The sequence below is a fragment of the Uloborus diversus genome, chromosome 1 (genome assembly GCF_026930045.1).
Source record: "Uloborus diversus isolate 005 chromosome 1, Udiv.v.3.1, whole genome shotgun sequence".
Lineage (NCBI taxonomy): Eukaryota > Metazoa > Arthropoda > Arachnida > Araneae > Uloboridae > Uloborus > Uloborus diversus.
This window is the reverse complement of record NC_072731.1, coordinates 226527818-226541221: the sequence shown is the minus strand read 5'-3', so window position 1 is coordinate 226541221 and position 13404 is coordinate 226527818. Positions and strand designations below refer to the sequence as shown.

Below are 13404 nucleotides of genomic sequence, written 5' to 3'. Positions count from 1 at the left end.
ATCCACGCGTAATTCGTAATAGCACAATCACGTAAATATGAATGCCATTTTTTATGTTGGATTGAATGAAGACCAGTGAGTAGGGGATTGGCGGCAAGAGGGCGTGTCACACAGAACCAATGATGTGAGCGGAACATTCCTCACATAATTCTGTCTGTGTCGCAATCGGTGTGAATGCACCACTTGTCTCCCTCGCTGTCCACTTTGTTACACATTAGCAACCTGAAAATATTTCTGATGTCCTCAATCTATCCAAATTTAGATCACGGGCTTCAGATTAGATCTCACTGTGACTGTATCGAATGTGTCCTTTCACTTCCGGAACACAACGAGTGGACCTATCGACGAGTGACAATGAGCTGTGGCGGAAGTTCCGCTCGCAGACGGAGATGAAGATGGATGGGGGAAGGGACATTGTGCCGCCCGAACAATGCGAGTTCGGAAGCTGCTTGGAGGAAAGACACTTTCTCCCAAGATCCGATGGAGGGAGAGAGATAAATGGAAGGAGATGCCCTTTTGCTCTCTGTGCTCCCAGACAAGCGGCCTTAATGACAGCGTCTGTCGGAGAAGTCGCTTGCCATATGTTTCTATAAGAGGTTGCAGAGACTTGCATTATTCTAACGATGACGCAATGATGTCGACTGATATTGGGTCATTCTCACAAAAATAGTATAAATCAAGTCCGACAGTTTTGAATAAAAAAATTCAAAACTGTCGGACTTGATTTGTGCTATTTTTGTTTTATCAATATTAATAATCTCTACCAACAAATCACATATATTTTTTTACTGATTCTCCAATTTTTTGTGCATGATAGATTAGTAATGGTTTGTAAGTAATTTAAAATTTATGAAATACACCACCATCGCCAGCTCAGTCAATTCCAGCAGAGGACTACAGCTTCGTGCTTATTAGCACTCATCAGCCCGGCATAGGAGTGACTGAGCTGGAAGTGGAAAATCTCTTAAGGAAGCCTAGATTGCCAAACAAACTGGTAGCTAATACAGAATTAGCACTGACCAGACGAGTGACCGAAGCAATGGTTCGGTTCAACTCGAATATTGAAAGCAAGGCAGGTACATACAGTAAGTTACCGCCCTATAGCGCGGACTAAGGTAGAAATACATGAAATACACCGCCAGCTCAGTCTGAATTTAAAATTTGTTTTAAAGCATTTTGATCACTTCGTATAACAGTGTGTACAAATAATCATAGAAAAGTCGTTCCAGTCATAAAGAAAAGTTATACAATTACAGAACAAGCATGCAAAAGGAATAATGATTCTAAAACTGTTTTTGTGTGTACAATTTCAAGGGGGGGGGACATTTGAAAAATCAATAATATAAATATAACGGATTGGACACTCAGCAGTTCAAGTTAACTATCTGAAAAAGAGTAAGACTCCCTTTTTGTTTGTTGACTGCAGTATGAGGAATTTAACTAAGCACAGAAGCAATAGTTTTAACACTTTTTAAAAATATCACCAGATTCAATGAAATTGCTGATTTTATTTTCAAAATGGCCGTGACACAGTGAACAGTATGAACTGTAGAAAATGCTCGGACTAATTTGTAAAAAAAATGTTTTTAAAATTTTATTGCTACAATAATTTAACGTAAAAGATATAATTGAACTGATATTTTATATCGCTGTTACATCACAACATTGTTTGAAAGGACATTTTAAGTCCTAATGATTTGAAGCTGCGACACTTAATAATCTCCATCTTATTCCAAAACAAAATATTTCTAAGCCCTTCATAAATTACTTATGTACATTGACACTTGATTATACGAAATTTAATGTTGAATGAAAAATGTTGATTACTTTTTTGATAACTATGAAAATTGGCAAAAAAAAAAAAATCACGTGCCGCACAGAATTGGTACTATTTTTGTAAGAATGACCTGACCTACCTACAGAAATGCAACTGAGACACATGCCCTGCCCCAGCTTCAAAAGCATCAAAATTTGTACTTTTCCCCCCTTTAAGTACCAAAAAAATTAATATTGATGTTTTGATTTTTTGTATTCTGTAAAATTTTGCTGTGTTTTGCAGTATTTTCCGTAAGGGGCGAAAATTGAAATTTTAATGCAAATTCAACTACGAAAAATATTGTATTTATTTTTATTCTATCTAATCGTGACAGAATATACATTTAAGAATTATTTATAAATCCAGAGGATCCCATGCGTTTTTTTTTTTTTTGTCTTCGTAGACTCTTAACCATTTTTTATAGTAGACACTTTGATTATGTGTCGTTAAAAAACAAGTCAGGTAGTTTAATATTCACTCTAGAGTGCTCGAAAGCAGAAAGAAACCGAAGGTAAAACTGCACTCTAGTCATTTCTGGTGTAATGTACAGCAATACGATGAGAAAATTGCAAAAATTTAGATATAATTCAAAGTTTTAGAAAATGTTTTGTAAGATTTTTTTTCCCGTATGACGTAAAATTTTACTTTGTTATCAGTATTTTGTATTTGTACTCGATTAGTATTTTGTGAGCGTTTGGCTGTAAGGGAGGAGGACGGGAGTCAAACCCTGCCTGACTACGACCTTGATTCTGTATCAGATGCGCATGTTTTTACAAGTTATGAGCAAAAAGCAAATATGCACATACTTGCGCAAGTTTAGGAAATATATTCATTTAATACGTAGATTAGTTAAGTAGTTGATTTTTATATTCATTATAAAAATACAAATTGTTATGTAAGTAGAATGGTAAAATTTGGAAATCCAAAACTTCGTTTTTCTCCCCTTTATATTATAAAAACTTTAATTTCTCTTTAGATAGCGGCACTAATTACTACTGTAACTTCCACCCTTCTCAACTTGCATGCGCACACACATATAACCGTCCAATGCTGCAATATATGCTGGTGTTTATAAGAAGGTTCTGCACTTTCTAAACTAAGTTCAGGCTATCGTGTTGTTATTAACTTTACATATTTCAGTTTTCTATTTCATTACACGTTTTTTTCTTTTCACTACAGGTAAATCGTCCTTGCTTATGAAAAAACCATCATTACTATGCTTTTCTCTTCACTCAAATGAAAAATGAATGGTACAAACGCGAAATCGTCACCGTTTTCTGCTTTGTGCACGTTTCGTTGTAGGTTTGATGTTCTCTTGAACAAAGAAATAAGCAGTTGCCAGAGAACGCAAAAACAAAACTCGCAGAAAATCTCTCAGAAAGTTGGCATTTGCATGATGTGAAGGAGGTTAAACGAACGCGTGAGATAAGATTTGAAGCGGTCGAAGTCATCACCGTATGCACAATGACATGCTTTTCCGTAGGCGAAATGAAACGGTTTGACCCCCTGCTTGGTTTAGCGAGGTTAGCTTAGCTTGGTTTATCGTGTGTGCTTGATCTCATGTTGCACAATATGATGCTTGAATTGTTGAGACTTCTCGGAGTCCCTGTGAAACTGTTGAACGGAGGCTTCAAAACATCTTTCTGTTAAAAGTCATTCAGAACTAAGTAATACTTCATAAGTTATATAAGTTTCAATTAACTTCGTAAATTTAGTACGTTCACATATGAGACAGTAAGAAGCAAAAGGATGTAAGTGGACTTTTTGAATTTTTGCGTAAAACGCATTTAAAGATAACGTCTTAGGTAGGCTTTCATTGATTTTTTTTTCTAAATCATGCTGTATAGCAGCACCTACCAGAGCTACTAGTACCATCTCTTGCCCCAAGACAGAGGAGAGGTTCACCTAACATTTGTACTGGTTATCTCCAAATTTTTCATTTTGCCACTTACATCCCTTTGCTTCTCACTGCTTCATATGTTCTAAAGCATGTTCGGAAAATGAAATATATTTTACTAGTGAAGTTACTTTGTTTATTTATGTGCCATGCCGCACTACTTCTAATCTTATTTGGAAAAAAAAGAAAAAAAACACAACAATTTTAAGTAGAACTATTTTTATTTAGCAGAAAAGTGTTACACGAATTTTCTACTGTGTCTAGGTATTTTTATAGGGGCATTCCACGGTATTTTTGACATTATGTAGAGTCCGTAACGTGACCTTTTTTTGCCATAACTTTTTAATTTACCGTTTGATTTGCAAATTATTTTAATATTAGCTGGTGTGTTGGTAGGAAAAGATGAAAATAAAAAATTTTGCTAATCAAACAGTAAATTAAAAAGTTATGGCAAAAAAGGTCACGTTACAGACTCTACATAAATGTCAAAAATACCTTGGAATGCCCCTATATTGTTATATTTTGTTTTGCTTTTGTATTTCTTTAGTTACTTCTTTGGATGTGTTTGTGTTTTGTTTGACTTTTGTGTTTCTTTTATTTACTTCTGTAAGCCTCATGTTATACTGTGTACATGTTATACATGAGGAGTTTTTGAATCTTCCAAAAAAATCCCACAAAACCTTTTAACTACCAGAGGTTTACTTGATACTACTTCACCTTTCAGAACCTTTTTCTGTATCGGAAACAGAGGAAAAAGTATTGAATTCGTGAATTTTTTAAAAGTTTCTAGTTTTGACGTTTTAAGGGATGCTCAACCGACACCACAGAAAAAGTTTCGTGAATAATGTTGCATCACAAAATTATACAGATGAGCCATGTGAAGCTGAAGGTTATATCAATGGGTCAAGAAGTAATCAAGGCCTTCATAGTTCATTACTAAATTCCTTTTTCTAAACATTTTGTAAAACATGTTGGTTCAACTCATTCTGGCCGCTTTTTGAAAATTTCTGTCTGACTGTAAGCAGATGTACTATTTTTTGGCAACCTCTCTGATTTGAAACGTAATTTGTTTACATATAATACTGTACTGTCATGTGTATTAGTGATGATATTTTTTTGATGCCAATCGCTTCACTGTAAAAAAATTCCGAAACGTTATTGAGTATTTCCGTGTAACGTTTCAGGATTTCAATGGTTTTTATCCACTGCCTGGAAAAATCAAGTATCATTGTCAAAAAGTTTCCTGAATTGCTACAAGTCGCACGAATGTAAATTTCTCACTGTTGTGAAAAATATTTTTAGCTCCCAGTTTAAACATTAACTGAGCGTGTTTATAAAGTGTATCGGCATCAGGTCGGTTGCAGCGCGTCCAGACTGATAAGGCTCCGAAAGTCTATGGACCACGAAGCTTTGCAAGAATTGCAGGCGAGTAAAATTCTTGATGCCTACTTGCAATTCTGTCTTACCTATGGTGATGACCATGTTTGTAATACTGCTTTTTGAACTTTCTTGATAAATCAGGAAGGTGCCAAGCAATTATATTATACCTACCAAAGTATACTCTAAAGTTCCAGTGACACGACTGGCTTTAAACGGGAAGAACTCTGAATATTTCAGGAAGGTTGCTGAATTTTAGCGGGAAACATTCCTGGTTTCTGTAAGATATGTTACTGGAAGAAATTGGACACATTAGCTGCCCATTATTTTCCAGGAACGTTTCTGAATCGTTTTTACAGTGTTCAAGGTAATGGCACACTCTGAAAGTTTTGTGATATAAGAATTACTTAAGAAAAAACTTAAGAAAAATATAGAAGCAAATTTCGTGATGATCATAGCATACTAGTTTTAATTTTCTTTGCAGAAAGCACTTATAAACTATTTACCTACTTTAAATAATATTTTAAGATGTGTTTTTGTTATGTTAATCTTGGGCTTCTTCGGGGAAAATATAGCTCCAAGAGTTCCGTTAGCCGATGAAACTTCAAGATAGCTGAAACTGATTCTCAAAGAATTTATACATCAAAAACTCCTTTCGAAGGCTGTCAAACAAACTCGTGTCTTATTATAAAATATCGATATTTAAGCTATTTCTTTACTAAATATTTGCTTTCTATCTATTAAGGTATGATTTTTATTTTTTTCCATACTAAGAATAATTTCTTATTTTTGTTAAATAGACGATTTGTCCAATGCTCTTTTCTACATTTCAGTTCCAGAATGCAATCCACCCGATTTTCCACAGTGGGGTAATTACGGACCACGTCAAGACTTTTACGTACCCGGTGACGTCATCCATTATTACTGTGATACAGAAACATACATAGGTGGTAATTTTTATAGACGATGTGAAGACACTGGCGATTGGACAGGTGATACGCCAGTATGCGGTAAGCGTCCCCGCATGAACTGTTTGCTTGCTTTCTTTCACTCACTCATCAATATAAGTAGAAACTTAATACAGTGGCCGTCGTTTAAGAAAATGGTGAATCAATCAGCTTCTTGAGTGAAAAATGATTGGAGCAAATGTAAAGCCATTGAAATTCCATCCATTGTAAAATTCGGAATGTTCAGAAAACAGAAATAACTCAACAGACAGTTGAAAAAATAGCTATGAGTACCATTTTACAAGTTTTGTACGAAAAGTTTTTATAATTTGATGATCTATAGAATTTTTGGAGTCTTTTCATGCACGAAATACTTAACTGTTGCCACAAGGTTAAAAATATAAATAAATAAAATAGAAAATAGTTAGAAACAATAAATATATAAAATAAGAAAAACTTCTCAAAACTAATGTATATCTTCAGTTTTATTTATTAATTTACATTAATATAGTACAAACACTATTAATGAAAACATAACTTATGCAACATAGTTTATGTATTTGTACTTCTAAAAAGTAATCAAAGTTTTAAGATTTTAAGCTACATTTTTAAGCTGATTAAAAATATTGAGACTTTCACTATTAACCCTTTCAGGGGCGCGTCATTAATTTTTGAGAAATCTTAAGAAAAAACACCACAAATGGGTTTATTTGATCATCTAGACATAGATTTTTCAGTTAAAAAATTTTTTTTTCAGAATTTTTTTTCACTGGGGGGTGGTGTCCCTATTTATTCACACCCCCCACCTGGGGAAGGACAAAAACATGTTTATGCATGTAAAAATGAATTTGAATCTTTTCGAACAATACGATTGACTACCTCAGGAAAAAAGAAAAATGATTCACTCTTTCAGCGCTAATTAAAAATTTTAAAATCTGAAAAAAATTCCAATTTTTGGGGTAAACGAAAAATTTAAAATTTGATGATTTGAACAAGAAATTGAGCCTACGAAAAATTTTTTTTTGTTATTCTGCCATCTAATGTTGTTCACTGAACTTAAAAGAAGATGACTCAAGCGATTTTGATTCAAAAAATTCGGAAAAAAGAGAGAAAATTTTTTTCATAAATTAGTGGTTTCACAGCGCAACCACTGCTCCTGAAAGTGTTAAGAAATAAGCTATATACAGTAGACTTTCAAAAATCCAGGCTAATGGAACGAATGGTCGCATCATAAATGAAGTTGCTTTTGTTGAACATGCAACAACGCGACGGAAAAGAATGCATGTCAGTTATGCACACTGTAAAAAAAGTGTAAGGTACCAGTATTAATGACTGCAACGGTACACCAATTCTGAAGTGTGCAGCATCATTGTTTTAAAAACTCAAACTGTAGGAAGAACTTAGCACTATGGTTTCAGCAGAATTCAAAGCGCATGCGTGAATATCAGAATCACCGGAGAGCAGGTAAACTCTAATAAGCGAAATAAAAACCGTTCTTGGTGGCGGAGCGGTAAAAGATCTTGTTTTGAGAATCTGTTGAGGTTTCAAACACCACTCAGGACATTTCCTCTCTTTGTGCAATAAAAATGTTTTGTTTGTATAATTAAAATAAATAAATATTGTGTATTGAAATAATTGGTTGTTAAAAAGCATGAGCTTGGGAAATCGTTCATGAAAGTCACATGAAAGCTTAATTTTTGTTAATGTGTAACCTTTCAAGCAATTTCTCTGTAAGCATTCACAAGATTCTGGTGCAACCTTACGCAGAAATGAGTGAGACGTTACGCTATAGTTACATTACCATGGTGTAACCTTCCACAAGCGATGTGTAACCTTACACCAGTTGTATCAGTTAAATTACTCCTGAGCAGTGGAGGCAGCTAAGCTGCCACCGATTTTATGAAGTAAGGTTACACAATTTTTTTTGCAGTGCAATGCGGAACAATCACGTGGGTTTTAACGATTTTTTTATTGAAAAAAATGTCCCCGACTTTCGGTCCGGATTTTTCCAATCCGGATTTGTGGGAGTCTACTATAAATATAGTAGGGGAGTGTGGCTCAAAGTGGGTAGGCTTTCGTATGCCCCCTCCCTCTCATAGTGTGTTAGCGGCGATGAATATTTATGCCGTATTTACCCGAACACCCCCGAGTTATTATCAGTTCCAGCGAAGCAGCAGTAAAGCAGCATGGCGCAACTAGGCTCAAAATAAAAAAATGATACATTTCTTAAAAAAAAAAAAAAAAAAAAAAAATGAAATTTTGTAACTTGTGATTAGTCGAAGACCAGCTTATTTTTTTGATTGTGAATTATTAACTTATTCTGACACTATCCACCTGTAAACTACGATGATCATTCCGTTTTTTTTAATTATTAATTTAAGGTTATAATTATTGAAATAAAAAAACGTGCTTTTGGGCAAAGCGGGTATAGGATTTAATCATATATTTATTTAAAATTTCTTGACTCGTGTGCTGACTTAGATTTTCTCTTTCAATAAGATAAGTGTAATTTTGTAGGATGGCACAATTAATTAGCCTATTAATCAACTCAGTTATTTCTTTATGTTTTATAAACAAATGTACTGACTTTAAATTGGATAAGTACAACTATTTTATGTATTTTTTTATATAATGGCAGGTAGCTAGTCAACTATTTTAATCATTTAGAACTTCATATTTGATTGGCCAATGTGCCAAACCACAATTAGTTAAGCTTACCCGCTTTGGGCTACCTGGTAGGGCAAAGCGGGTTTTTCACATGTTTATTAAGTTTGATAATAAATAATTATTGGGTTTGAAATAATACAAAAATCACTTTTTATTTTTAAGTAAGAACCCTGCTAGGAAATAAAACCGAAATTGTTGCGATTAAAATCCAAAAATTACAATTTTCGAGCGTTCTTCGAAAACCTACCCGCTTTGGGCCACCCTCCCCCATATACATGCAATTTTTTTAATCTTTAAATTTTTTTAAGGATAGCTAGCACTATTCATTCCCATCTACTAAAAAAAGATTTCATACCCAAAATCAATTAATTTGAGCAATATACGCAGGGGCACGCCGATGAGTGGTCACTGTGATTTCCCAGAAATTTTCCTATTCGGCAAATTTTGTACGACGATTCCGCAAAAATATCATCATTCGGCAAAAATTGGAGTTCTACGCTGTAAAAAATGTTGTGTAACCTTAGTCCATAAAATCGGTGGCAGTTTAGCTGCCTCCACTGCTCTCGAGTAACTTAACTGGTGTAAAGTTACACATCGCTTGTGGAAGGTTACACCACGGTAACGTAACTATAGCGTAACGTCTCACTCATTACTGTGTAAGTTCACACCATAATTTTGTGTATGCTTACAGAGAAATTGCTTGAAAGGTTACACATTTGTAAAAATTAAGCTTTCATCAGACATTCTTGAAAGATTTATCAAGTTCATGCTTTTTAACAGCTAATTATTTTAATATACAATATTTTTAAATTTTAATATACAAACAAAACATTTTTATTGCACTTAGACAGGAAATAACATGAGTTGTAAAGTAAGAAAAACAACGTTAAAAAAAGCACAAATTTGCCAAAGGTATTTATTTATCTGACATGAGTTGTGTTCGAACCCTCAACAGATTCTCAGAGCAAGAGCTTTTACCGCTCCGTCTCCAAGGACGGTTTGCATTTCGATTATAAGAGTTTACCTGCTCAGGGGGGAGGGGGGGGGGGGAGGGCGGTGATTTTTATCTTCACGCATGAGCTTTGAATTTTATTGAAACCATAGTGAAAGGTTATTCCAACAGTTTGAGTTTTTAAAACCATGATGCTACACACTTCAGAATTTGTGTAACGTTGAACTCATTAACACTGGTAACCTTACACATTTTTTTTTTTTTTTACAGTGTATTGGGCAACATTATCATCATTTGGTGAAATTTGGAGATCCATCCGGCAAAGTTATCATCATTCGGCCAAACTTGTTGTTCCATTCGGCAAAAGTATCATCATTCGGCCAATTGAGAATTCCCGCCTATTCAAAAATTTAAGTTTGGGGTGTCCCTAGATATACGATACGTAGAAAAGTGAAATAAGTTTTGTCTTGTGTTGTCCCAAACTAGGTATTACGTCTAAAATGTTAGGATTCATATACATTTAAATTGAAAAAATAATAATAAAAACATGAGGGTTTAGAATGTCAAACGATTTTTCTTCTTATCATAAATATTTACTTCCCGTTCTTTACATTTGATGAGCACAAGGAAGAGAGGCGAAATGTCAATCTTTCCAGTATTTCAGAAAACCACGTCTGAAAGCACGCAACTCCAGCTCTCCTTCATTTGAACAATAAACTTTGTGGTGATTTTTCGCCTTGATCCTTCACCTTTCTTTAAATAGAGAAAGATATTATGCTCTAGAAACACTCAGTGTTGCCAAATTGAAATTATCTCGAACAAAAGAACGGCACTTCGCCTTTCTTTCGTGCACTCTCCATTTAAATACAGTAGAATATCAACAATCAGAACGCACTTCCATGTAGAGTTTTAATAAACTTCTCGACAATGGCCAAGGAGCAGATATATTTCGTACAAACAGAGCCAGAAAGTAATCAAGCTTAACTTTAATTACTAAAGCAAATGAAGGACTTGGGAGGTAGAAAAGAACCTCAAAGATCTCCCGAAAAATCATGAATTTTTAAAATGATTTAGTCAGTTTCCCCTTTCAGAAATTAATTCAACTTTCTTTAAATGAAGTCGGTGCATTTTCCAGATGTTCATTCAATTTTCACTGTTTAATTACTGCATTCTCACAGTACATACAGTACTATAAATATTTTCAAATTTTCTTTTATATTAATGTTTGTTAAAAAATGTTATTGCATATTGTAGCGTTCTGTACTTTACTGTATATTATGTACGCACGTATGTTTAACGACTTTTTTTTGTTGATAAAATAGCCCACTATGTTCCTCAACGGTATTTTCGTGGTCATTTTTGAAAATCTGAGCAATTTAAAACCCGAGCTACCTATAGTCTCAACTAGTGTGGATTTTCGACGTTCTACTGTAATCGCAGGGGTGAACTCAATATAATTTCTTTCCTTGTAGACACTCCAACCACATTTTGATCCAACAGTCAGGCTAGAAACGAAATTGTATTGTTTAATTATCGTCTTACAAAACAAGATTTCACATATAAAATCAATCAAGTTGAGCAATATATGCAAAAAAAAAAAAAAGAATGAACGAAATAAGTTTTGTCTGAGTTAGTTTACTAAAACTTTATGCGTTTAGTATCGAATTATGTATTCGTCTTCTATGTTATTATTCCAATGACTCTTGATTTAAAAAAAAAAAAAAAGAGACACAAAGGTAAGAATCTCAAAAAATCTTTCTTTTTAACATAGATATTTTCTGCTCCTTCTTTCCATTTAAATAATTTCTAGCGTGGAATCAATACAATTTCGTTTCTTGCAGATACTCCAACCATTTTTACTTCTATCAGTCAGACAAAAAAGAATTTGTATTTATTAATTCTCCAATACTGGAAAAATATCTCATACCGAAAAGCAATTAAGTTTAGCGATATATGTAAAAAAAAAGCGAAATAAGTTTTGTCTTATCTGTTTTAACTTTCTAAAACTTTATGCGTTTTGTGTCGAATTATAAATTAGGTGCGTCTTAAATACAATTACTCCAATGACTTTCGATTTAAAAAAAGGACACAAAGATTGGAATCTCAAATGATTTTTCTTCTTAGCATACATATTTTCTTCTCTTTCCTTGCATTTTAGTAATTGCAAGTGTGAAATAAATCAATGCAATATCGTTTCTTGCAGATACTCCAACCAAATTTTCTTCCACCAGTCAGGATGACGCAGCTGAAGGCACAGCAGATAGAGCGGTGGACGGGCTGAGAAGCACCTGTACCGGGGAAGGATCTTCTTGGTGCGGCACTTTCACCACACCCGGAGAGCTCTTCCGCGTGATGCTCTTCCTCCCCAAAGGTTTGATTGATTTTTACTTCCGAAGGTTTCATTACCTCTGGACGTTCAACAGCTCCACCTAAATGGCTTATTTAATGGAGTGTTTGAACGCTCTTTCCTCTTTTTCAAACCGGCTCCAGTTATTGGGATGGACAAAAATGAGGTGCTAACGATCCAAGCTCTTTTTTTTTTATGATTAAACACTTCGTAGCAAACTTCGGAAATTGTTTTCTGTAACTTCAGGATAATGTGTGCCGTTTCATTTTAACGATCTCTCAGCTCGAGAATTAATGATCTAGGCTTGATTCTCGGTGCTGTAGTAAATACTACGTCCCAGTAAGCAAAATATCTTGCCTCAGTATTGCATAAAGGTTGACATGCAAGAAAAATCATCTTGCATTAATGCTGCCTCAATGTTGTTATGTTACTCCATTTATACTGTCAGCAGGCTGCCACAATATTGACTGACAAGGTGTATGCAGCATAATATCAGGAAAATATCAAGATAGGCTGCTTTTGTAATATTGCATACGTATTGATATGACAGGATAATATCAAGATGTTGTCATGACAGCATGAAATCAAGATCTAGGCAAGATGATCTTGCTTTTGTAATCTTGCATACGTATTGATATGACAGGATAATATCAAGATGTTGTCATGACAGCATGAAATCAAGGTCTAGGCAAGATGATCTTGCTTTTGTAATATTGCATACGTATTGATATGACAGGAAAATGTCAGGATACATTGACATGACAGTATGAAATCAGCACGTTTGCAAGGTGTTTTATCCATTTATTTATTTGAATTATTTTCACTTTAAAGTCGAGAATTAAATTTCATTCTTTAATTATTTCTGTTACTCTTCAAGATAGTTTTCTAGTCTGAGAATATTTTCTTAAAGCTGACATCTGATCGGAAATTCATATAAAGATATTAATAGTACTCGCAATTTAATTTAAAAAATGAAAGTTTCTTCGTTTTGCGTAATACTTGATTTATTTTTTAAATTCATGCTTCTAATTGTATTATAAAGACATATAATGCCTAGTTAGGAAAAATTGCGGAAGTTTTTATAACACATTTAAGAGTAAAGAAAGCAAAATAATAAATAAATAAATAAATACAATAATAAAGTACATTTCCAAATGGATGTCAGCATTGAAAATATCCCATGGACAAAACACATGAATTTATCTTAAAGAATAACATAAATAACCATTGAATAAAATTAATCTTACTCATGAGATTGAAGTGATAATACGAAATTCTGGGCTTCATGTCCTTTGTTTCAAAGTCTAGGTACGAAAAAAGTTATTTTCGGCCATTTCTAACATTTGTCGCACATCGTCTGCGATATGACTTGTTTAGTACTATATTAATAAACAAATGCAG

At 34.0% G+C, this 13404-nt stretch overlaps 1 protein-coding gene across 2 annotated transcripts in view; it reads left to right on the top strand.

The window, feature by feature from the left end:
• Nucleotides 1–13404, top strand: part of LOC129234190 (uncharacterized) — an 87483-nt gene that overhangs the window by 42305 nt on the left and 31774 nt on the right. For both annotated transcript variants that reach the window (XM_054868105.1, XM_054868106.1), the window contains exons 2-3: nt 5924–6100; nt 11860–12027. In XM_054868105.1, the coding sequence (XP_054724080.1) occupies nt 5924–6100; nt 11860–12027 (345 nt within the window). The remainder of the gene's footprint in view (nt 1–5923; nt 6101–11859; nt 12028–13404) is intronic.